Source organism: Trichosurus vulpecula, chromosome 5, assembly GCF_011100635.1.
Source record: "Trichosurus vulpecula isolate mTriVul1 chromosome 5, mTriVul1.pri, whole genome shotgun sequence".
NCBI classification, from domain to species: domain Eukaryota; kingdom Metazoa; phylum Chordata; class Mammalia; order Diprotodontia; family Phalangeridae; genus Trichosurus; species Trichosurus vulpecula.
The window spans coordinates 41,288,646-41,315,395 of NC_050577.1; the positions used below are offsets into that span (position 1 = coordinate 41,288,646).

Below are 26,750 nucleotides of genomic sequence, written 5' to 3' on the forward strand. Positions count from 1 at the left end.
GAAGCCATAATTATTCTTAATTTTATGCTACTACTTGCAAATAGCAATAATTAAAAAACCTTTCCATAATCACTCTTTTTTTTCTCCAGCAGCCAGACAGACAATAAGTATAGAATGAGACTACTCTCAACTACAGACTGTTAGCCCTGCCTTTGCTGGTGAAGCCATCTTTAGACTGTCAGTTTTACACTTGAAAAAATGAGGTTACAGTTAAATTTTCAGTTTCACTATCTGGGGCACGTTGGGGATTTTGTGGGGAGAGTAGGACTTAGATAAAGAAAAACAAGTTTTCTTTCCTTACCTGAAGTGTAATTTCCTGCTCTGCCACAGTCCTTTGAGACAGGAAGGGTAGATCCAGATGTTCCAGGCAAAGCAGAAGAGCAGGTTCACCCTGGAAAGCTTCCTTTGTGTCTGAGAGCAAACTAGCTTTTTATCTTTTTTAAAGAATTTGTAAATTAAAAAAATACCTATTGAACATTTTTTTGTATTTTAGTCAGACTTGTGCTTTCATTGGACATCTAAATAATTTGATATATTAAATTTAAAAAATACTGAAGAATTTAGGAATGAGATATTGGCATTTGAATAAAGGGCCGTGTTAGACACAAACCTATATACATATAAATGTATGTGTACCTCTATAAAGTTATATATACCTATATACAGTTATATATACATATATATTTTTCATTCTCTTTTCATTTTATTGGATTGTATACCTAATATTGTAGTACTGTTTTTCCCCATATTTCAGCTGTTTAATCTTTAAAAGTATATCCTAGCATAGTCTTACTGTTACTAGTACTATTAGTACTACTGTTATACATTTCTATAGTGTTAAGGTTTGCAAAGCCCTTCACATGTATTATTTCATATCTCTCTTCAGTCTAATAATAAAAATGATAGATGAACAGTCTCTATAGACTCTGCCTCCCTTTCTCTCTCTCTCTCTCTATATATATATATATATATATATGTACATATATATATACACATATATGTATATATACACAAACATATACATGTATGCACACATACATATATCTAAATATACTAGTGAAACTTGGTGAGCGAATTAAGACAATAGAGTTTCCCTTCTTCATAAACTGGGTGTATATTTGTAATTAATAGATTAGGACTAGGGATGGGGCTTGTGATTTCATTGACAGGGAGCTCATTGGGGAGGACACCTCTCATGGTGTGCAGGTGCAAACCTTTTCTGTACTTTGGAGAGTTGCTTAGATCCCTGAGAGGCCACATAATCTGCCTAGGGCCTCACAGTTAGTACGTGTCTGAGGCAGGCCTTGAGCCCCAGTCTTGCTGACTTTGAGGCTCACTTTTTACCTTGTCACTTGCCTTTTGTCAACGTCGCTTGCCCAATTCACTGTGGCCTAGTGTTGCTTATGATGGCTCACAGAGAATGAGAAAGGGTGCGGGGGTGGGGGGAGGGGAGGAAGAGCAATGGAGTGTGAATAAGTAACTCTGTTTGTGCCTCAGGTGGCTGCTGGCCCACTGCTATCTCAGCAAGTACCTGTCACAGACTAAACTACTGTTTCTCTGGCTTTGTTTCTAGTCCTGTTTTTTACTCTGATTTTTTGCTGTTCTAACCCACCATGATTTCTCTTCCATTCTGCCCTCAGTTCCTAATGCTGTGCCTGGTTATCATCTGATCGCCCAGGTTTTCCATCATCACATAGCATAGTTCCAAATGCCCTTTGGATTGTCTCCAATTTAGAGATTTACTTTTAACAACCCCTCCAATACCCTTCAAGTCTGGTTCTGCTTTTTGGGTTCCAGTATTCCATTTAAAGATTTAGGGTGAGGAGTGGAGACTTGAGGCATCTGGGGTTAAGTGACTTGCCCAAGGTCACACAGCTAGTAAGTGTGTCAAGTGTCTGAGGCCAGATTTGAACTCAGGGCCTCCTGACTCCAGGGCCTGTGCTGTATCCACTGTGCCACCTAGTTGCCCCCAAATTTAAAGATTTTTGCAAATGCATTTTAACATAGAATTGTCTATCCCAGGTATTAGGGTTAATCTTTAGTCCCTTTTGGGGAAGAGAGATTTTGCTACCTAGACTTTAGTATAAATGCAAGTATATTTCATGTTCTTTTCTAAATAAATTTTTATTACCCTATTTTTTTTAAATCACCAGGATTTCTTCTAGTGTCCTTTCTCCTCCCCCTTCCAGAGAACCATGTGATGTAATGAATAACATTTTTCAAAGAAAAAAGAAAGTAAAAAAGAGGAAAAAAAATTGTCAACATAGGTCAATACATGGAAAAAGTCAGGAAAAAATGCTTTGTACCACACCCAGGGACCTCTCACCTGTGCAAAGGAGTGGGGTTAAGTTGTCTTCTCCTCTACCTCCTCTTCACTTATATAGCATCTACTATGTGCCAAGTACTGTGCTAAAGGCTTTACAAACTTTATTTCTGGTAATCCTCATAACAACCCTGAAAAGTCGTGCTATTATTATTTCCATTTTACGGTTAAGGAAACTGAGACAAATAGGTTAAGCATCTTGCCCAGGGTCAGGCTTGAACTCAGGTCTTCCTTACTCCAGAATCTAGTACTCGATCCATTGTACCATCTAACTGTCTGCTTTTCTTCTCTTTTCCTTTTATATTATTTTATTTGTTGATCTCATCAACTCCATAAATTTAATTATCTCTGTGCTGATGATTCTTGGTTCTATCTAACCCACCTTAACCTCCTGTTATAAGGAGTTGTCAAGTCCTATTGACTCTACCTGTATAACTTCTTAAATATTCCTCTTCTGTCCTTTGTTCCAGGGCAGTGGTGCAGGCCCTGGATACCTCAGGCCTTCACTGTTGTAGTGTTTGTCTCCCTGACTCCACTTTATCCCCACCCCAAGCCATCTTTCAGTCAGATGTCAAATTGATTTCTCTAAAGCATAGGACTTTGTCTCCCCTCTTTCCTGCCCTCTATTTGATAAACTCCAATGGCTCCCTATTACCTCTATGACCAAATATAGAATTCTCTGTTTGGCTTTTAAAACTTTTCGTAACCTGGCCTCTTCCTACCTTTCCAGTCTTCTTGACTTTACTTCCCTCCAAGTCTTCTGCTATCCAATGACACACTGGCCTCCTTGACTGACCATTTTTACTTTCTATTCTCTGTGCCTGGAATTCTCTCTATCTTCTCTGCCTTCTTACTTCCTTCAAGTCCCAGCTAAACTACCATCTTTTGCAAAGAAAGCCTTTCCTGATGCTCTTTAAAGAAGGCACTAGCCTTCTCTCTGCAGATTATCTCCAGTTTATCTTGAATCTGTATCCAGCATAGATGCTTCTATGTAGTTGTTTGCATGTTGTAGCCCCAATTAGTCTGTAGGTTCTTTGGAAGCAGGTGCTATTTGTTTTTTTTTTTCCCCCTCTTTGGATCTCCAGTGTTCCTGGCACACAGGTAGCACTTAATAAATGTTTGTTAAATTGTACTTTGGCATATTTACTTTTGATTGTTTTGTGGTAGTTATTTTTATTGCTGTCGTCATTACACATATTGTTTCCTTAGCTCTGCTTACTTCACTCTACATCAGAATATGTAAATCTTTTCCCATGGTTTAATTCATCATTTGTCATTTCTTACTCAGTAATATTCAGTTACATTCATGTATCACAATTTGTTTGGCCATTTTCCCACCTCAGTTAGGCATCTACCTTGTTTCTAATCCTTTGCTACCACAAAAACTCCTGCTCTAAATATTTTGGTGTATATATGGGGGCTTTTCTTCTGATTTAACATGACCTCCTTAGAGTATAAGTCTAGTAGTGGAATCTGGGTCAACAGGTATGGACATTTTGGTCACTTTTATTTGTATAATTCTAAATTGCTTTCCAAAATGATTTTCCTGATTTATGGTTCAACTAACAATACACTAATTAGTGCACCTATCTTCCCTCAACCCTTCCAACATTAATTATTTACATATTTTGTCATCTCTTACCAGTTGGCTGGGTGTCAGGTGAAACCCTAGGGATTTTTTATGTACATTTCTCTTATCAGTGATTTGGAGCCTTCTTTCATATTGTTAATAGTTTGTAGTTCTTTTTTTTTTTTAAACTATTTTTTCATCACCTTTGATCTCTTACCTAGTGGAAAATAGCTTTTGGTCTGAGTTATCTGTTACTCTATTACATCTGGCATACCAAACCCTTATCTGAGAAGTTTGATAAAAAGATATTTTTCCCCCACATTCACTTGCTTCCCTTATCTTAGCCATGTTAATTTTGGTTTCGCTGAAGCTTTTCAATTTCACATAATTCAAGTTATCTATTTTTTTGCTTTTGCGATTGCTTCTACCCCTTGTTTGGTTAAGAACATGTCTTCTGCCCATAGCTGCAAGGGAGACATACATGATCTGCTTCCCTTCCCATTTTTCAATTGTATGGTCTTTAAGGTCACATCTATTTGGAGTTTATTTGTAGAATATGGCATAAAATGTTGGTTTAAGCCTAATTTCTGCTAGACTGCTTTCCAATTTTCCCAGCAATTTTTATCAAATGGGAGATAGGCTGTCACTTTCAATCCACTATTTTTTCCATAGAGCTTCTGATGTGAGTTGCCTGAGGCCTAGACTCCTTTCCTCTAAGAGGTTTAAAAATAATAAAAATAGCCTAATAATTAATGCAGTTGAATGACTGTTTACTTTGTGCATTACAGTAATGCTATGCACAAAGTTTGCCAATATGTCATTTCAAACTAGTTTACTAACTCTTAGCTAACGTAATTGCGGAAGTATTTTAGTTGAAATAATTTATTTGTATGGCTCCACACTGGCTCTAAATCCCTATTTAATTCAAGTACGGTTGATGAAATATATTTAATGACTGCTTTCTTAACTATTTTCATAACTCTGTGGAACAGTTAGAGAGAGGAAGCAGCCCAGAGAAGGAAGGACTCATTCCTAGGGGGAAAAGGCTGTTTCTTGAGCCGTATTTCCCCCCAACACAGATATGCTACTCTTTCCTTCTGATGTTGCTTTCATGCTACATAGATATCTTAGTTAAGGTATTTGTAAAACAACCTCTTACGTGTGCTTGAGATAAGGTGTGGATTTTTAAGCTTGAAGGTACCGAAAAATTGCAACATCTTGTCCATGTGAAGGAAAAAGGAAACCAATAAGTACCGCTAAAAACTTTATTCCTATATTACATAATTTCACTCTACCATTTTAACCAGCAGGAGATTCTGAGACATTCATTTTTTTATTTAAATTAAATTATTGCTTATTCAACTCAATGTTACTTTGAAGAAATAGAAAAATTATGAATCAAGCTTTTTTGGATGCCGGTGGATGACGTTTGACTCTACTATCCTATTTCTCTCAGTACTTTATTAGACAAATTCCTAGGGGAAAAAACCACACTCTTTGCTTCTGTTTTCTCTTCTCTTATTTCTCAATTCATTCTAGTCTGGCTTTTTACCTCAACTCAAGCTACATTTTCCAAGGTTTTTATAGGACCAGCCCTGTGTTTTCTTTGGTGCACAAATCCTCAATGAAGAAAGTCTGTCTACTAATGCAGATAAGCATCTATTTTTTTATTATTTTTGAGGCTGTATTGAATTTTACTTAGCATTGTCTATGTCACCTTTTTGTTTTACTCACACAGATACTACCTTAGCTCAGGCTCTTTTTAAATCTGGTCTAGATTAATAAAATAGCCTCCTAATTGGTCTTGCTGCCTCACTTCTCCCTCCCTTTTTTGTCCATCCTTCACCACTGCTTCCAGACTGATTTTCCTTAAATGCAAATATGACCATGTCACTTTTCAGTAAACTTCAGTGGCTTCCTATTGCCACTTTAGTTTAGCTTTTAAAGCTCTTCACAACCTGACCCTAACCTCTTTCCATCCCCATTGGACATGATTCCTCCTCCCATATACTGCAGTTGAGCCATATGGACCTTTTTGCCTCACAGAAAGTAAGATCAAGTTATGCTGACTCTTGAAGAAAAGAGGATTGCATAAATAGGAAGCACATTGCCAGAGTAAGGATGGTGAGCTAGGAGTGGGTCTCATTTTCCCTTAGCATCTCTTTACATTCACACTAGTGTATATACCTAATGACAGTAGTATATGGCATATTATTTAGCCTCTACCTAAGTTTGAAATAAAATGCTTTACTGTTTCCAGAATGATAAAAGATTAAAACACTTCTAACAACAATTAAATGATGATAAGTCAGTAAAGATATCTGTATTTGTTTCAGAAACTTGGATTGGTTTTTTTTTTTTTCACATCTGCCAGCTCTTTCTTTTTTTAATATTTAATTTCTTTTCAGTTTTCAACATTCATTTCCATAAGTTTTAAAATTTCTCCCCCTCCCCTTCCCAAGATGGCATGCAATCTGATATGGTCTCTACATGTACATTCCTTTGAAACACATTTTCACATTAGTCATGTTACACAGAAGAATTATAATGAATGGGAGAAACCATGAGAAAGGAAACAAAAGAGAAGAGAGTCTGCTTCACTCTACATGCCAACTCTATAGTTCTTTCTCAGGATGTGGATAGCATTTTCCATCCTGAGTCCTTTGGAAAAGTTTTAGGTCCTTGCATTGCTGAGAAGTCTTATCAAGATCAGTCCTCGAACACTGGATCTTACTGTGTACAGTGTTCTCCTGATTCTGCTCACTTCACTTAGCATCAGTTCATATATGTCCTTCCAGGTTTTTCCGAAGTCTGCCTGCTCATCATTTCTTATAGCACAACAGTAGTCCATAACATTCATATACCACAACTTGTTCAGCCATTCCCCAATTGATGGGCATCCCCTCAATTTCCAGCTGTTAGCCACCACAAAAAGAGCTGCAATAAATATTTTTGTACATATGGGTTATTTCCCCATTTTTATGATTTCTTTGGGATACAGCCCTAGCAGTGGTATTGCTGGGTCAAAGGATATGCACATTTTTATAGCTCTTTAGGCATAGAAAAACTTGGATTATTCTTAAGGAAAAAGTTAATGAAGTTTTAATAAGGTGGTGACTAGAAGTTCTTTTGCTATCTTTCTGTAGTAATTTGCATACATATACAATTGATAGTTTGGTTATTCTTGTGTTGGGATGCTGTAGTATGGAAATAGAAACCTAATAGTTCAGCAAAGAATCCAGGCTACATGGCTAGAATTCTTCTTTACATTGTATACAACATTTTCTTTATAGCCTTTCGAAAGCTATTTTTACATTAGAAGTCTTTTTAAATTGAGTTTTATTCAGCTTTGTTTTAGTAACTAGAAATTTTAAAGTAATTTACCACTACCAGCATTGAAATTTTACTTATGATATCAAATATATATGTATGTGTACATGTTCACACACACATACACACACACCTTAAACCTATAAAACGTTTGTGTTTATAGCAGTGATCCAGGTCATACATAGAAAAACTTTAGATAATAAAACAATATATTCTCTTTAATAGAGAAACAATCTTTTAGAGTCTTTTTCCAGAGGAACTCATCTTTATTGATTGATAGGCAAGCTTCCTTTGCAAAGACATGAGATGACATTATAAAAATATTCTTTATAACTTTAGCATCATTTTCTATATATTTGAGAAATGAGACCTTTATCAGAGAAATTTGCTGTAAAAAATTTTCCCCAGTTTTCTACTTTTCTTCTAATTATGGTTCCATTGGTTTTATATGCCATATTTTTAAGATTTACAAAGCACTTTTCTGAAACCACCTCTTGAAGTAAATAGTATATAAAGTATTACTAGCCCTTCTATTTGACAAACAAGGATACTGAGGTTCAGAGATATTGTAACTAATCGTGTGGAAATGGAAAAGTGTCCAAGCTCTGATTTCACCCCATGTTTCACCTTCAAGTCTAGTGTTCTTTCTCCCATACTGCCTCTTTAGGAAGGGTTCTCTATTTTAAAGAGGTCAGAATTGAGGAAGAATTACTTTAGTAGAAGCATAAACCCATTGTTTTGGCTGCTTATGAGATTGTAGCCCATCCATGCCTTCTCTCTTATGTATCCTTCCATAAATCCTCCAACAAGGATCCAACCTCTGTGTTGAAGATTTTTTTTCTCTTTTGTGAATTCCAGCTCAATTCTTGAACTTAAAAAAAAAAGCACAGTAATACAATATGTAGATGCTTCCAATAATGTTCATTATTTACTAAAGTTATGCCTTTTAAAGATAAAAAGCAATTGTGCTTCTTTGCATTCCACCTTACTTTTTCTTAAAGCATAATTTGAAAGATTTTGTGCTGTGTTCCATCTTTGATCAACTTTTCTAAGAAAGAATCATTTGAGATCCAGAGACTGTCCATTCACCCTGTGCCACCTATACAGAGTTGTTCAAATGTCTTACTATACTTTTCTCTTCATTAAAGTTAATAGCTTGGGGCAGCTAGGTGGCACAGTGAGTAGAGTACTGGCCCTGGAGTCAGGAGGACCTGAGTTCAAATCGGGCCTCAGACACTTGACACATGTACTAGCTTTGTGACCTTGGGCAAGTCACTTAACCCCAATTGCTCTGCCAAAAAGCAAAAAAAAAAATGTGTTTGTATATTATAAAACATAAAAGGAAAGTATTAAGTGATAGCATTAGTAAACAAATTTTAAAGTTTTTTTAATTTTAGTATTAATCACACTGTTAATTTGTGTAGATTAATTGAATTGGAAAAACAAAAATTAAACTTTTTCTTTGTTTTAGGTACAAACGAGTCTTTTCAATTGGAACCCATGCAATCACTACATATAATCCCAATACCCTAGAAGTTACAAATCAGGTAAGTGTCAGGTTGTTTGTTTATAATTCAACTTGAGCTTAGAATATTGGACAGCATCTCCACATATCTGCTGTGCTCTCTACACATGAATAGATGGGACCAATAGTCAGAAAAGTAGGTTGGAGTGGCATGCATCTGGAGGGGCATGAATATTTTATGGAGGAACTAAAACAGTTGTGGGCTGGGGGTCCTAGTCTTGGAGACAGAAGAGTTGGCCTTGGGCAAGTCATTTAGCCTTAGTGTGCTCTCTGTAAAATGATATTTATAGTAAGTATGAGGTTTTTGTGAAGAAACACACACTTTTTATATAACGTAGTCACACGGACATATTGGCCGTTCTTCACACGTGACATTTTATCTCCTGTCTCCAGGACTTTGAACAAATTCTCCCCCTGCCTGAAATGTTCTCCTGCCTCTCCCAAGCCTCTGAGGGCCCCTTAATCTCAGCTCAGGCCTGGCTTCTCTGTTAGACTTTTCCTGTTTGTTTCCAGATGTTAGTGCCCTCTCTCCTGGAATTACCTCATGTTTATTCCAGTCTGGTTTTGTACAGATACATAGAATGTAAGCCGCTTGAGAGCAGGGAGTGTGTAGCTGTTTGTGTCCCTAGAGCCTGTCCTAGTGCCTGCCTGCCACATAGAAGGAACTGAATGAGATAGATTGATTTCGATATAAATGTGTTGGAACAGGATGGGTATGAAAGGTATCTTTGAAGGAAATCTGCTGTACCCTGCGCCTAAAACACAATAGAAGTCCATAGACTTGAGTCTTAAGAACTAGAGATTGTTGATTTGGCATGGAGTTAACATTTAACATGGATTTTTTTTCTCCCCAACCTATGTATAAAGGGCATATGTGTAGTCATCTCTTGGGTAATTTATATGGAATGTTTGTTGGGAATAGTGACTGCAGTTGTAAGTACCGACTAATCAAAAGATTAAAATATAAAAATATTTGAAAAGATGGTTGCAATTTACCTTCTCTTTCTTATTTGACAAATGGACTTTTTAGTTTTGCATTTTGGGAGTCATAAGTGATTAGGTTACAGTTCTTAGTTCAATTCATTCAATTCAATACATGCTGATTTTTTACTATGCTATTTGTATATTTTTGTCACTTTTATTTAATTCTATTTAATATTTACAAAATTATGAATTGACTCCAGCATGAGTGATAGAGAAACTTTTTGTCCTTTGTTCCCCTGCATTTCATTGTTAGTTTGCTATTGTACTAAATTTCCTAAGGCTTTAAAACTGTGCTAAGTGCTTGTTTGGCATATATGTGGTAGCCTTTAACTTCTCAGACACTTCCGTGTATTTTAGTCAGTTGGGCATTTATCAAAAGCTTACCATGTGTCAGATTCTGTGCTAAGCCCTGGGGATGAAAAGAAAGCCAAAAGCATGGTCCCTGCCCTCAAGGAGCTCCCATTCTTAATGAGGAGACAACATGCAGACACCTGTGTATGTATAAGAGAGAAGGTGCGTCAGGAAGGCCTGAACAGGTGCTCTGCCTGTTGTACCACACTGCTCACCTTCCCCACCACATGCTGCAGCATAGCTTTCTTCAAGGCTCCTTTAACGTCAGGGCCCCTCCTCCCCCAAAAACATACAGTCACAGAAAAGCCGTAAGTTTGGGTGAACTGTTGCTCTGATTTCACAAAGGTCAGGCACTTCGAGCCCAGTAGGTCAGTGCCTGATCTTAGTCTTGAAATGCTGCTTACAATATTATAGGACAAAAGGACCACAGGCTTTTCCAATGTCACACAGTAAGTATTTGAATCCATGTCTTTCCTGATGTCCAGGAAGTCTCTCCAGTCCCTTGTTTAAATAACAGAGATTCACACTAACTTTGCTTCCTAAGGAATCATAAGACGATAGGACTCAATCATCCAAAGCATTAATACATAGCAGAGAAACTGCTTATTGAAATCAGCATGTATCAAAAGGTTCTAGCCACAATGAGCTATTGAACTGTTGAATCTCATTTTGTTATGACAATGTCGAATGAATTGTTTTTTGTTTTGTTTTGTTTTTTTTTACATCAGTGGCCTTATGGAGATATTTGTAGCATTAGTCCTGTTGGAAAGGGACAGGGAACAGAATTCAACCTCACTTTTCGAAAGGGAAGTGGGAAAAAATCGGAGACGTTAAAGTTTTCTACAGAGCACAGGACAGAACTTCTAACAGAAGCACTGGTAAGAAACTATGTTTATCGGTACAGTAACTATTTCTAAGTTTTCCTTATTTCTTTATATAAGTAATAACAGGATTATTTTATGATTTGATATTTTTGCTTTTTTGTAGTCAGAGGGCTGAAAAATGATTCATACATGATTACATAAGTACATTGAGTGTACATGCTCAAGTAATGTGATTAATATAACTCTACATTGAAGTTTTATGTACTTTGTGTAATTTCAATTATGTGATCTTGAAAGCGTTCTTGGACAAAATATTTTATTTTGACTGTGTGTCCAGCTTTTGCTTAATTAAGGTGGAGGGTGTTGAATGAGAAATCTACTTTATAAATTTTGCCACATTTTCATAACTTTTTTTCTTTCCAGAGATTTAGGACTGACTTTTCAGAAGGAAAAATCACAGGAAGGGCAAGTATTTCATCTGTCTAAAATGAAAGAATTTAATTTCTTATCTTGGTGCACTATAGCCCTGTGACACATTAACATAATCATAAAGAAAAATTTACATGTAGATTTTATGGTGTGGCTTGACAGCTATTATAGTGTTCTTTCTCTCCTACCTCCAGAAACTTGTTATGTGAAAATATAACATGATGGAAATTAGTTAGTCAACTCATTCATGTAATGATACATAATGTAGTTAGTTCATCAGAGAAGTTCAAATGAAAGTAGTTTTTGTCAACTTTTGTCTGCTTCTTAACAAGGTTTTCCATTCAAGAGGACAGTACTAAAAATGCTAATAGATATGGCCATGTGGGAAGCCTTGGTTTAAAAGCTACACATTATCAAATGACCAGTAAACCATTTGCCAGTAGCTTTGAACCTGAAGTCTGACCTTTAGAAATATTTAAACTTTAACAACCTCAGAATCAAGCTAAGTCTTCCCAGCTGTCCCAGAAGACTCCACTAGTTCTTCAGGAACATTTCAAGTTAGAAAAATCTGCCCTTTTAGTCTGGTATCATATGGTAATTTTTTTTAAGCTTTCTTGGCACCTTGCAAAAGACAAGTTGCTGCAGCAGTGGCCTGCTTTTGCCCTGTTATGTTATTCTTGCCACCCTAACTTTCTTGGTTGAATCTGTCTCTGCTTTTCCAGAGACCCACTAATTACTGATAGCCAAGTAGTTGTCCTGTTGCCTGAAGGAACTTTTTTGTGAATTTGGGTGACCACTGATCTGTTTTGGTTTTTTTAATCATTGCTGTATTCCCTAATGAGAACAACTGAAATAGAACAGTTGAAGGTGCTTGTTTTAGGCAGTGTTTTATGTAAGTAAATATTTTGTGCCTGTATAGTAGCTACCATAAAAACTACAGTTAATATGGCTTCTTGAGAGTAAATAGGTCATTTGACTACTAGATACTGAATTGTGTGTTTTAGCATTTTAATAAATACTTTCTAGTGTGTTTGAGGTTACCAAACTATAAAAGGACTTTGTGAATGGGAATTTGATTTTTTATCATCATAAACATTCTTCAAGAAAATTCTTTAAGATTATTGGGAATAATGTTCTAATTGAAACAATCTTTTATTGGGCTACCATTTTTTTCTTTGTGCTACCTTAAAATATATACTATTAATGTTCTGAATTAGTTGTTTGAATTGTATACTGTAGTGTACTTGAAATGTTAGCCAGTGATTAGCTAGATTTAGTTTTTCATTTGAAGGCTTCCAGAAATATCATTAAAAAGTTTAAATGTTCCTGATTAAGCTTTTTGGTATCGTGTTATTCTAGGATCATTCTTTTTTATATTGTAAATCGTATTTTTATTGTATAGAAGAGGATGAGTTATTTTCAGCTAGAATTAATATTGTCAAATATGAACAAACTTGAAAGACAACTTTAGTAATAAATTATAAATTGGAGCTATAACTTTATTTTGTGGCAAGCTAAAATCTTAAGTCAGTCTTCCTTCCCTTTGTAGAGGTATCATTGTTTTAAGCATCACTGGAGTGATACAAGAAAACCTGTCATTTTAGAAGTAACTCCTGGAGGTTTTGACCAAATTAATCCTGCAACCAACAGAGTCCTTTGTTCTTATGACTACAGAAATATTGAAGGTTTTGCCGACCTTGCTGATTACCCGGGGGGGTTTTGTATACTTTATGGAGGATTTAGTAGATTGGTAAGTATTCGTAAAGAGAATTTCATAGTTGGGGAGGGGAGTATCTATATTTACACGCAGATATTGTTGCAGCAGTTGGTCATTATTTTATATTAACTTCAGATCTTTAATTCCTTAATTTATACTTTTGATGGCATAGGGACTGAATGTGATTTCATTAGTATAAGAAAATTCTGAATGAGGGAGCTCCTTCTACCAGTGCAGGTTACCACCTGCTCTGCAAGCTCCTGAAGAGCCAAGTGTCTCACCCAGACATATACAGCCAGTGTATGGCAGGAACAGGGCTTGAACCTAGGTCTTCCTGACTCCAGGATGGGTTCTCTGTCCACTACACTCAACAACTTCTATTTTTATTGATTTGAGAGTTAGGAAATAGATGAAATGAAGTTAACTTTTTTCAAAAAGATTTTCTTCCCCTTTAGCTTCATCTGCATCTTCTAGATTTTTGAGCTCTGGTGTTTGAGACCTCACAAATCTGAAGATCATTGGTAGTCATATTCACTTTTCAATCCTGGAATTTCTGAGCCTTTTGCAAATTATAGTAGACTACTTAAAGGCTGCTTTGATGTGACTGGTTTACAAATAGATAATAACTGCTAAACTTATCACACCTGTGTGATTTTAATATACAGTTAGTTATCCCTTCCACATCACAAGGGTTAGGGGCATGGTGCTCCTGTGATTTGGAAAATCCATGTAAAATTTTTTGACCCTCCCTTTGTACCAGAGAAGAAGTCTGAATTTCTTTTCTTTTATGGTATGTTTACAGTACCTTTTTGTAAAATTTGGGTCTATGTTATACAGTATTATACACATGTTTTTGCATTTCTAAAGTACGAAGTCCATTCATTTTATAGATGAAACAAAGCCTTTCAAAGTTGTGACTTGTCCAAGCTTATGAACCAAATTAATAGCAGAAATGAAGCCCAGTGTGTAGTTTACACATCAGGGTTGAGAATTGCCTAGAGAATACACATTTCTTACTGCTGGCTTTTTTTAAACTCTTGATCTTCAAGGAATTTAGCTCAGCTCATAGAAATTCTACATTCCTGTCCTTTTAATAGTTTCCTTATCACTTAATGATATTCACTAAATATCTAATTAAAAAAAATTGCTCAAATGAAAGCTGTGGGAAAAAGTGGGGTTTGGTCAGGGAAAAAGCAAAGCAGATGCTATATAGGTTTAGAAAATATAAAACATTTATGTTTTTAATTATATTCAGAAAATCCTTTGGTTTAAAAAAATCCAGCTGGAATGCTTGTACATTGCAATAACTTATCACAAGACATTCCTGCTTTTATTTGAAATGCTTCTTTTCTGAACTGCTTTTCTTTTGCTGGTTTAAATGCATATAAATGCTTTTGTAAAAACAAGTTGGAAATCTGACTTTTTCAACATTAAAAAATTGTAGCATCTGTTTGCATCTGAACAAAGGGAAGAAATCATCAAGAGTGCAATAGACCATGCTGGCAACTATATAGGCATTTCCCTGCGGACCAGGAAAGACCCCTTAGGATTTGAGCAATATTTAAACCTTCGCTTTGGAAAATATAGTGGTGATGAATCCATAACATCATTAGCAGAGTTTGTTGTTCAGAAAATATCTCCTAGACATTCGGTAAGATCTGCAATGAATATAAATATTTCTTCATTTTCATCTCTTCTAACTTTCTCATTTGACTAACTTTTCAACGTGTGTTTTACTTAAAGGAACCCGTAAAGAGAGTATTAGCTCTTACAGAAACTTGTCTGGTAGAACGTGATCCAGCAACCTACAATATTACAACATTGAAGCCTTTAGGAGAGGTCAGTAGCAACATTACCCATTCATATAAGATCTCTGGGCAAAGCATAGAATCATTCTTTCCTTTGTTTTTCCTTGTGGGTTATAGATTAGAAATTCATATTTAGAACTTAAGCATTTCAGAAAAATAATTTTTTTAAATGCAGAACTTTTAAATGAACAGATATAAAACATTTTCATTGGCTCACAAGCATTTGTCATTTCAGAAATATTTATTTATATTTAGTTTACAGCATTCAGTTCCACAAGCTTTTGAGTTTTAAATTTTCTCCCCTTCCCTCCCCCTCTCCAAGACGACATGCAATCTTATATAGATAGGCTCTACATATACATTCATAGTAAACATATTTTCACATTAGTCATGTTATAAAGAAGAATTATAACCAATGAAATGAACCATGAGAAAGAAGAAACAAAACAAAAAAGAGAAAGCAAATGGTATGCTTCGATCTGCATTCAGACTCCATAGTTCTTTCTCTGGATGTGGATGGCATTTTCCATCATGAGCCTTTTCGAGTTGTCTTAGAACCTTGCATTGCTAAGAAGAGCTGAGAAAGTCAGTTATCACACACTGTGACTTACTATGTACAATGTTCTCCTGGTTCTGCTCACTTCACTCAGCATCAGTTCATATAAGTCTTTCCAGGTTTTTCTGAAGTCCACCTGCTCATATTTCCTATAGCACAATGGTATTTCATTACATTTATATACCACAACTTTGTTCAGCCATTCCCCAGTTGATAGGCATCCCCTCAGTTTCCAATTCTTGGCCACCACAAAAAGAGCTGCTATAAATAGTTTTGTACATGTGGGTCCTTTTCCCGTTTTTTATGATCTCTTTGGGATACAGCCCTAGAAGTGGTATTGCTGGATCAAAGGGCATGCACATTTTTATAGCCCTTTGGGCATAGTTCCAAATTGCTCTCCAGAATGGTTGGATCAGTACACCACTCCACCAACAATGCATCAGTGCTCCAATTTTCCCACACCTTCTCTAGCATTTATAATTTTCCTGTTTTGTCATATTAGCGAATCTGGTAGGTGTGATGTAGTACCTAAGATTTATCTTGAGTTGCATTTCTCTAATCAATAGTGATTTAGAGCATTTTTTCATATGACTATAGATACTTTAATTTCTTCCTCTGAAAACTGCCTGTTCATATCCTTTGACTATCAATTGGGGAATGACTTGTATTCTTATAAATTTAACTCAGTTCTCTATATATTTTAGAAATGAGGCCCTTTATCAGAGAGACTGGTTATAAAAATTCTTCCCAGTTTTCTGCTTCCCTCCTAATCTTGGTTACATTGGCTTTGTGCAAAAACACATTTGTTATTTTTTACATGCTGAGATGCACATACATTTATAATGTAGACTTAAAGTGCTTGGAAGTGATATTGTCTTTTGTATTTGCAGGCTAGTTAAGTTTTCTGAAGACTCCTCTCAACATTAAATTTTTAAAATGTTTTTGTTTTTTATCAAATTAGGTATTTGCACTGGTTTGTGACTTTGAAAATCCGCAGCTTTTTACCATTGAATTTATAAAGGGGCAAATACGGAAATATTCTTCAACAGAGAGGTATTTGTAAAATTGTTTCAAGATTAGAAAGTACTTCTAATGTTAATTCATTGGCATAAATTACAGGTGGTCATCCTTAATACCAGTCTTTGTTATAAATGAAATTTTTCTAAGCTAACCTGTTGAATGGCAGCTAGGTTGCATAGTGGATAGAATACTGACTTTGGAGTCAGGAAGGCTTGAATTCAAATCCTGCTCCAGACACTTGCTACCTATGTGACTCTGGGCTAATCACTTAGTTTCCTCATCTGTAATGTAGACATAATGATAGCACCTACCTACCACAGTTGTTTTGTATATCAAGTAAGATGAGTGACAAAGCACTTTGCAAACATAAAAATGCCATGTGAATTCTTTTGTCATTGTTATGGCATAAACCTGTTAAGCACTAATTGAATTTTCTTTATTCAGACTCACATTTGTGACCTAGCTGTAACATCTCCATAAGAAATACATACTGTTACAGTAGATGAGTGCTGTGGGCATCCATAGCTTACTAATGATGGACACATTTCCTTCAAATACTCAGTAAAAGTTATGGACATAAATTATGTAAATGAAACAGTGAAGCAGATCCATATTTGCTTTTGAAGACATTTCTCCTTTAAATTTTCCCTCACTTTCAACTTGCTTGATCTTTACATAATCATATTTCTTTTTCTGTTCTTTATAATGACAGCTTTAGTCTTACCTCTGTTATAGTTTCTACAGCTATTTTGTGTTGACCTGTTCATATTGCTTGTTCTGTTTAAAAAATATACATCTCTTATCAGGCTACAGATTGTCCTTTAAAAGTGTTTATGATGATGTACCAATATAATCTTCCTATTCAATATTAAATGTTTCTTAGCATTTTTACCATCTTTAGTAGTTTAAGAGTTGACTAGAGGAGGTACTGTCTAGTTACCCCCACTTTTCTTTGCTCCGTTTTAGGTTTACTCTCACTTGTATCTAACTTGTATCTATCACATCGTGATAGAATTCTCCGTAACCAAATCTTTTGAATGTACCAATATGTTGGTGTGATTGGCACTCTTGGCATTGCTTAAATGGGCCGCAGCTAAGGAATTGGGAAAGTACTGAATTTTTAAAAACGACTGCAGTCTTACTGACTTCCCTTAATTCTTTAGTCCAGATGGTATTAATCCAAGATCCCCTCTCTTAGAGCTAGCCATTTAAAGATAAGGTAAATCTACCTGGAACTGTCATGCTATAATTGACATTCCCTTTAAATTAAAGGAGAGTAAACAAATAGCAGTAGCAGTATACTCTGGGTGGAGTTCAATAACTAAAAAGCCTGTGAGAATTTCTAAGTTCACATTTCCACTAACCTAAAGCCACTTTAAAATTCAAAAACACTATCTCCCTCGATCCTTAACATTTCTTATGTACTTTAGCAGATGTGGAGCTTACAATATACTAAGTGGTCAGAAAATTTACAAAAATAAGCATAATGCATGACAAATGAATAAAAAGAGTGCTATGTGAGGGCTGATGGGAGAAAAGTCACTGGCAGCTGGGGAATCAAAAAAGACTTTTTGGAGGTGACTTTAAAAGATGGGTGGGAGTACCACAGAGAAGGAAGAAAGGCATTCTAAATGTAGGGAAGTATGAGACTAAAAAGAGAGGAGATGGGGGCAGCTAGGTGGCTCAGTGAGTAAAGCATCGGCCCTGGAGTCAGGAGGACCTGAGTTCAAATATGACCTCAGACACTTGACACACTAGCCATGTGACCTTGGGCAAGTCACTTGACCCCAGTTGCCCTGCCTTCCCCCCCTCCAAAAAAAAAAAAGAACAGAGAGGACATGCTAAAGTCTTAGGATGTGTGTAGGACAAACTGAATAGTCTAGTTTGACTGAAAATAGAGTATGACACTAGAAAGGTAGGTTGGACCCAGCTTTTCAAGGGAAACAGTAATAGTAAATCAGAATTTGCATTTTATTTAAAAGACATAAACCACACATGGAGGGCTTATGTGTCAAGGAGAAATATAATCAGATCTGTGTATAGAGATAAACCTGGTAGTAATGTGAAGTATATATTGAGGAAAAAGTGGAGGCAAGAAGATATAGTTCAGACTGGTGATAATGAGAGTCTATACTAAAGTAGTAGTAATGAGAAGAGAGAAAAAAAATGGATACAAGTGATGAAATGAAAAGTTTCATAAATTTTCCCTTTCCCCTTATTTCTCATATCTAAGGATAACAATGACGTTTTGGATATAGGAGGTAGGGATAATGATGTTGTAGTCAAATTGTAAGGAATAGATCTGAGAGGAATGATGAACTCAGTCTTCGACATATTGAGTCTGTGCCAGTGGGAAAGAGTTGGCCGAAATCATGCAACCAAGCTGTTTGGACCTACTGCAGATTTCTTATCAGATCCAAAGAGGACCTTCACCATAGCAAGCCAATCCGTTTAGTCTTCCCTAGTTGATTTTCCATCCCACTCACCATAGTAACTTCTAAAACTTTTTCCTCCTCAAGTCTTCCACAGAACCCTCTTCTCTCACCTTCTTAGCTAAAGACTTTGCCTCATACTTTACTAAGGAAATCTAGGCCTAGTGTCTTTGCCAAGACACTACTCCTTTTAATCTCATAATTTCTTGATATACCCCATCTCTTCCTTCACTCTCTCTTGAAGGGAAGTCTTTTTTGCCAAAGTCAATAGCTTTATGTATACCACTGGATATTTATAGCTCGTCACAACCTGATCTCATTTTACCATTCCATCTTCTTACACATTATTCGCTCTACAGTTCAGCCAAGCAGGCCTTGTTTCTTATGCTATGGTACATTTCATACTCTCAGTGCCTTTGCACTAGGTGGCTTCCATGCCTGGGCTGTACCTCCATATTCTGCCTCTTGTAGCTTCTGATTTTCTTCACATTTGGCTCAAGAGCTTTCTTCTGAAAGAGATCTCTCCTGACCCAGCTGCTTGGTGACTTTCCCCCTCCGCCAAGGTCTTTGTATTTCATTTAGTTTTTGTTTTGGCACATAATAGGTTCTTAAATGCTTATTTCTTTGACAGCCAAATGAAATTGTCTTTTTTCCAGTTGGAGGTGTGACTGTAGAGTTCAGGAGAAAGGGCTAGAAAGAGATTTTGCAAGGAAGCGATAGTTGAAACCATGGGAACTAATGAAATTGCCAAGGGAGAATATGTAGAAAGGGTAGGTTGAAGAGTAGAATTTCTCTCATTCTAAAGAGTCAGGATGAGTACAAGGAGCTAGGAAAGAAGTGGAGAAAGGGTTAATTATAGAAAGGTAAGAGAGTGTGGTGGAATTCTGTCTAGGAAGTAGGGAGGATGTCCTGGAAGTCAAAGAGGATGAGTACTTATTAAGAGTGAAATTACTTTTTTGTGGGGGTATGGTATTTTGAATCCCTCTCCCCCCACCTCCTTCTTTTTTCTGCTCAGAGATTCCTTGTTAGCTAGTTTGTTGGATGGAGTAAGAGCCTCTGGTAATCGAGATGTTTGTGTAAAAATGACATCCACACATAAAGGTCAGCGATGGGGATTGCTCAGCATGCCTGTGGATGAGGAAGTAGAAAGCCTTCACCTCAGGTTCTTAGCTACGCCTCCAAGTAAGTGCAGTTTCAAATCTTATTGCATTCTACTGCATATACATACATATATACATATATATATATATACATATATATATATATATATGTGTGTGTGTGTGTGTATATATAATTTTTCTGTTTTCTAAATGTCCCACTAAGCAGAGTGGAAACCTATTTAATTCTTTTTTTCCTTCCCTTTTCCCCATCTTTTTGCAGATGGCAACTTTGCCGATGCTGTATTCAGGTTCAATGCTAATATCTCCTACAGTGGAGTTCTGCATGCAGTAACACAGGATGTAAGAGTAAATACCATGAATTCTTGACAGAGAACTGTGGGTGTCGGGGGAAAACAATTAAACCTGTATTTTCTCTTCTAGGGTCTCTTCTCAGAAAACAAAGAGAAGCTCATCAACAATGCCATCACAGCATTACTGTCACAGGAGGGCGATGTGGCTGCATCGAATGCTGAGCTTGAGAGCCAATTCCAAGCTGTGAGGAGGCTTGTGGCTTCCAAGGCTGGCTTCCTGGCCTTTACCCAGCTTCCCAAGTGAGTAGCCTCTCCTGCACCTATTATATGAAATTAGAATAATATGTAAGGCAAGTTGAGCTGAAATGGAGCAGCTTCCTTCTCCTGTGGCAAAAGTTTCTAGTTATTAAAAATAATTATTTCAAAATGAAAAATGTTCCTGACTCAAGATGTCCTATATTTAACACATTAGTTACATGTGGTAAATGACCTTTAGGCGGTAGAAATGTGAGGTTTTGTAGTCTTGAAATGATACTGCAGAAGTCTAGAGGTGGCACTGTTATTCATTTTAGGAATGAAAAGGATAAAATACTAGGTGGTGGTAATTTGGGACACCTGTGGCTTTTATTTCAAAAGATTTCGGGAGCGACTTGGAGTGAAGGTGGTAAAAGCTCTCAAGAGGAGCCATGATGGCGTAACACATGCATCTATTGATATGCTTTGTGCCCTCATGTGTGTAAGTCTGTTTTATTCTTTTGAACTTTTCTTAAAGTTGCTGGTCTGGGTTAGTTGAAAATCTTTCACTCATAACTAATTAAAGTTGACTTTTGTGTAAAGGAAGCAGAGTTTAAGAATATTTCATATGCAAAGTGTTTCTTTACAAACACAAGAATTAATTACTGTTGTATAATCTTGAATTTATTCATGAAAAAGGATGAGATTTCAGCTAGGAAGACTGTGGTCAAAAACTTTTTGTAGAGATGTTGGGTAGTTCAACAGAGATTTGGTTTTGAAAATCCAAACAGTTAATGTATTTATCCTGAATGAAAGTTTGCTGCTAATTTTAGCATTTCATAAATTCTGTATCGATGTGAGGAAATTGTTAAATAGATTGTAAATGACCGTTGATGTAAATGTGAACTGTTCTTTGCACTTGACTGTGAATGTAGTTTTCCTCATTAGAATAAAGTGACTTTTAGAAATACTAGCCCCTGGCAGCTAGGTGGCTCAGTGACTAGAGTACCGGCCCTGGAGTCAGGAAGACCCGAGTTCAAATCCGGCCTCAGACACTTGACACGTTTACTAGCTGTGTGACCTTGGGCAAGTCACTTAACCCCAACTGCCCTGCCTTCCCCTCTCAAAAAAAAACAAAGTACTAGCCCCTGTCATGTATAGTAATTAACCTACGAAGTCAGAACAATTCTAGATTATCTTCTGCTTTTTTTTCTTTTTATATGTGAACTATCATTTTTAGGACATTTCTTTCATGGGTTTCAAGAAGAACATTTTTATGAGTAAATTGTAAGTTGATGGCAAATGAGTCTGCTTCTAAATGATTTTTTTAACCATTTTAGCCTATGCATGATGACTATGACTTGAGGCAAGAGCAGTTGAACAAAGCATCTCTTCTTTCTTCAAAGAAGTTTCTGGAAAACTTATTAGAAAAATTTAATTCCCATGTGGTAAGTAATGATCTAGTTATTATAAATAGGAAGAATTATGCTTTTGAAAGGTTGTGTAAAAATGGATTGATGTCCGTTTCTCTCCCCCCCCCCCCCCCCCCTCCGCCCCATCTGTCTAGCTCTTTATGGCATGCAGAGCACTTGGCATTGGTTTTCCTTTGCTTCTCACAGCTTTGTAAGGGGAATGCTATTTCTTCTGTTTTGCAAAAGAGGAAATTGAGGCTGAGAGATTAAATGACTTGCTCAGGGCCTCACAAGTAAACACCTAAGGCAGAACTCAAACCTAAGTCTCCTTTCTTCTAAGTGCAGTGTCTACAGTTGGCTGATGTGCTCATCTATTAAACCTGTTATCATAGTTCAGCCTCTGTGGATATGTTTGAGTTTAGTTCAGCAAGCAGTCAGGTGCCTGCTCTATCTCCAGGCCTATGCTAGGAATTGGAAGACAAGAAGAACAAAAAGATAGTACCCTCTTACATTTTGCTGGGGAGAGAGATGAGCAGAGGGGAGATGGTAGAGATGTAATATACACACAGAAGTGTAACACAAGGTAATGTAAGGCGATTGTACAGTTCGGGGAGGGAGATTATTTATAACATTGCAGTCTCATCTGCAGAAGATAGTTTTGAAAGGTTTTCACGTTTACTTTAAATTTCTAGAAATACAAATCTTTTCTTCTAGTAGCCATCATAAAATAAAACTTCCAGCATTTAGGAATTGAGTTAATTAGTGATTTAGCTCTTCAGTAATAACAATTTTAAATTCTATTGAAGGGAAAAAATGTACAAATAACTAATTGTTGCAAGTGATGCTGATTCATTTAATTTTTTTAATTGCTTGAGTAGGTCTGATTGTCCATTCAGGTCCAAAGAGCTTTAGTTTTTTGAAATTGGTATTAATTCTTCTGCAATATCTGTAGACTTCTTGCATTTTATTTTATGTGTTGCAAAATGACTCTTCATATTGACCATGAAATCAGAAAATTAAACATTCTTTCATGTTAGTTAAATGTCAGGAATTTTCTTTAAACAACTTGAGTGCATCTTTGAGAAGTTCACAAAACAATGAATAACTTTGTTTTTCAGGATCATGGGACTGGTGCCCTAGTTATTAGTTCACTTTTGGACTTTCTTACCTTTGCCCTCTGTGCTCCATATAGCGAGACGACTGAAGGGCAACAATTTGATATGCTTTTGGAGATGGTTGCATCCAATGGAAGAACCCTCTTTAAACTTTTTCAGGTGAGATCTTGGCTTTTTTTTTATTTCATGACAGTCTTAGAAAAGCACTTTTTGGGGGTAGCAGTATGATTTGATATTTTCCAGTGTTACAAGGGAAGATTGTGACATCTTTCTTCACAGTTTCTATGTTGTAAAACCGTTCCTTTGGTTTGGAGATATAAATAAAATTAGCAGGCATTTCTATAATGATGTGAGGTCACTGCTAATCTACTCTTTGTGTGTGTGTGTGTGTGTGTGTGTGTGTGTGTGTGTGTTTGTGTGTTTGTGTTTGTTTTTTGGAGGGGGGAAGGCAGGGCAATTGGGGTTAGGACACTTGCCCAAGGTCACACCGCTAGTAAGTGTGTCAGATGTCTGAGGCCAGATTTGAATCCAGGTCCTCCTGACTCCAGGGCTAGTGCTGTACTCACTGCGCCACCTAGCTGCCCCATGCTAATCCACTCCTGATGGTTGTTTTGCTATTTCACACTTCATTCCCACTTTGAATAGTGTTAAAAATTAATTTCTACTTTATGTTGTACTTTATACGTGCAGTGTTTTCATCAGTAAAATAATTCAGTCTTTTCCACCTGCGAGGTTCTTGGTCATTTGTCATGTAGTTTCCGATACGGCATCTGTGGCTATCCACTTGTCGTCCCTTGCTTGCTCCTATTCTTCCAGTGACATAAAACCTTGCTGGTTTTTATGCTACTTTTCCCATACAAATCACTATTGGTGATATGTTGTAGTCATTTATACTTCCCCTTGAATCTCTCCATGGCCCTTTCAGTCAACAGCTGTGCCAGGACCAGAATTTCTTGCTTCATTTTCTCTTCCCAGTAGTCCTTTCAGACTTTTTACGGTGAAACGTGTCTCAGGAATGATGACCTTACATCAAGTCAAGCATTTATTCCTGAAAGTTAGTTTCATTCCTTTGCCCTGTATATTATCCCTTTGCATGAATGCTACCATGTTACACATACTCCGTAATTCTGTTGTCCTTTTAATATGGGCTCTTCATTAATATTTAGCTCTAATGTAATTTTTTATAAAATAGTTTGTCAAAGTACGATGTATCAACAATAGATTTTATTTTATTTAAATTATTCATTAACATGTAACTGTATGTCATCTTATCTTTTTAACCAGATGTTGATTATAGTTGATGAAAAGCTGTGATTGATAATTGACTCTTTTTCTCCTCTTTTAAAGCACCCTTCCATGGCAATTATAAAAGGAGCTGGTTTAGTTATGAAGGCAATAATAGAGGTGAGACTAAAATTGGAGTTCCTAAGTTTAAACAAATCAAAGAGTTTTCTTATTTGGATTAGTATGGTCATGGAAACTGAATATATTTTCTCCTGTGATAGAAAAACATTGTAAAAAAAAGTCTTTTAGCTCTCTGCTTTGGATATTCTTTTGGTAGTTGCAACAAAGCAAAAGAGGAATTCAGTGTCATTGGAGTGAAGGGCAGAAAAAGTGAATTAACTTTTTTGCTCTTTCAACATTATTTTTATTAAAATGGACATAAAAGGAAAGCTCTGATGCCACTCATGTCTTTGTGGTTTTCCTTGAGTATCCCATTAATATTCAGGCACTTTAAAAGGTAGATCTTTCTATAGAGACAATATTCCTTCTTTCCTTTTGCTCCCTCAAACAAAAGGTTCTATGTTAAAATCACTCTTAAATTTTGTATTTGTGAAGACCAGGTAAAGGAAAAATATAGATTATTAGAGAATGTCCTTTATTGGTTATTTCCTTTTCAGGAATGGTTATTTCAAGTTTCCTAGTAAGTAGGCTCAATTCATTCAGTAAATATACTTAAGAGACACTGCTGGGACCTGTGGAAGATAAAAACTAGAAGATAGCTAGGTGGTATATCAGATGAAGTATGAGACTTCAAGTCAGGAAGCCTTGAGTTCAAATCCTGTCTCAGGCACTTAATATCTCTGTGATAGTAGCCAAGTCACTTAGCCTCTCTCAGCCACTGTTTCCTCATCCATAAAATGAGGATAATAACAGCACCTACCACACAGGATGAACTGAATTTTACACACACACAATATTATGTAAATGCCACCTGTTAGTAGAAGAACATGGTTCCTATCCCCCATTGGGCAGACCATCCAGTAGAGGGAGCATCTCAAATCTACCTGGATTCTACAGCATATTTAAATTTCAAAAAGTTCTTCACCTGTCTCTAGAAAATGTAGTAGAGAATCTCTATACCAAGCAGTCAGGTATGATGAAAAATGGACGTGGAATCAAGAGCTGAGCTGGGGTTCAAGTTCTCCCACTTATCACCTGCGTTCCTTGGAGTAAGTGACAGAATCTGACTAAGAACGGTCCTCAGTAGTCTTCAAGGCAACACATCCGACTAGAAATCCTTGTAAGGCACCTGCGCTGCTGGTTCATCAGCCTGTTTGAAGGGCCTAGGGATGAAGCCTTCATGATTTCTCAGGGCCTGTCATTCCCTAGTTTTTATTGGCAGTGATTGTTAAGGATTGTTAGGGGTATATGGGGTGTTCAGGGAGGTTTAGCACCTCTGGTGTGAAAGCTTGACGAGCCTTTTTCAGGGCTGCTCATCTGCCTTTGGTATCTAGCTAGCACTCAACTCTCACCTCTGGCTCCAAGAAGCTGTAGCATGTGCAGTGGCCACACTCCAGTAAACTGTACAGGTTGAGGGTATCCAACAAGCCTCAGACCTATTGGTGAGTTAGCAGGGTGTCTACCTCAAGCATGGTGAAGACTTCCTCCAGGTGGATTTGAATGGATTTTTTTTTCATTCTTAATTCTTCTTCACCTCCTTACAATGTTTGATACTGTTGAACATTCCTTTCTTCCAGATTATGCTCCCTGGATTTTGGTGGTGGTGGTGTTTATACTGTTACCTACTGATTTTTCCCCTCATCTGTCCAGGCAACTCCTTGTCTCTTTTGCTTGGATTACCATTCATGCACAGCCTTTGCATGGGTATACCCAACAACTTTCTCCTGGGCTCACTTCTGTTCTCTCTTTACGCTCTTGGAAATCTCAATTCCTATAGACTGTCCTCACTATGCAGATGACATTCTAGTCTATGCATCCAGACCTCATCTCTCCCCTTAGCTCCAGTGCTAAATCACTAGTTATCTCTTGGGGGTCTACACCTAGATAGTCCATAATTACCTCAAACTCATAATGTCCAGAACAACTCATTTCCCCTCCAAAAGAAAGAATACTTGAAACAAAAACAGAGTCTCCTTCTAACTTTCCCATGCCTGTCAAGGATCCTTCCGTCCTTTTAATCACTGAGTAATCCTCACCTTTTCTTTATCCCCACCTCCAGTCACACTGCCAAGCTTGTTGACTCATTCACATCTTTCTTCTCTCTGTCCTCTCCACTCATTTGACTGTCACCGAGTTCAGGTCCTCATGACCTCTTGCCCTAACTATTGTATCAGCTGCCTCATTTTACCTCCCTTCTTATAGCCTCCTCTTTTTCCAGTCCAGCTTCTGCAGAGCTGTCAAGTTCATGCTACTAAAACCTATGGATGAATGGCCCTATCACTCACCTGCCCAGAAAGCTTTGGTG

At 36.8% G+C, this 26,750-nt stretch overlaps 1 protein-coding gene across 2 annotated transcripts in view; it reads left to right on the top strand.

The window, feature by feature from the left end:
- Window positions 1-26,750, top strand: part of DNAJC13 (DnaJ heat shock protein family (Hsp40) member C13) — a 123,042-nt gene that overhangs the window by 16,324 nt on the left and 79,968 nt on the right. For both annotated transcript variants that reach the window (XM_036758915.1, XM_036758916.1), the window contains exons 4-17: window positions 8,695-8,770; window positions 10,812-10,961; window positions 11,331-11,372; window positions 12,886-13,086; window positions 14,498-14,704; window positions 14,797-14,892; window positions 16,379-16,470; window positions 19,885-20,051; window positions 20,250-20,329; window positions 20,411-20,580; window positions 20,917-21,016; window positions 21,855-21,962; window positions 23,045-23,200; window positions 24,389-24,445. In XM_036758915.1, coding sequence (XP_036614810.1) covers window positions 8,695-8,770; window positions 10,812-10,961; window positions 11,331-11,372; window positions 12,886-13,086; window positions 14,498-14,704; window positions 14,797-14,892; window positions 16,379-16,470; window positions 19,885-20,051; window positions 20,250-20,329; window positions 20,411-20,580; window positions 20,917-21,016; window positions 21,855-21,962; window positions 23,045-23,200; window positions 24,389-24,445 — 1,702 coding nt within the window. The remainder of the gene's footprint in view (window positions 1-8,694; window positions 8,771-10,811; window positions 10,962-11,330; window positions 11,373-12,885; window positions 13,087-14,497; window positions 14,705-14,796; window positions 14,893-16,378; window positions 16,471-19,884; window positions 20,052-20,249; window positions 20,330-20,410; window positions 20,581-20,916; window positions 21,017-21,854; window positions 21,963-23,044; window positions 23,201-24,388; window positions 24,446-26,750) is intronic.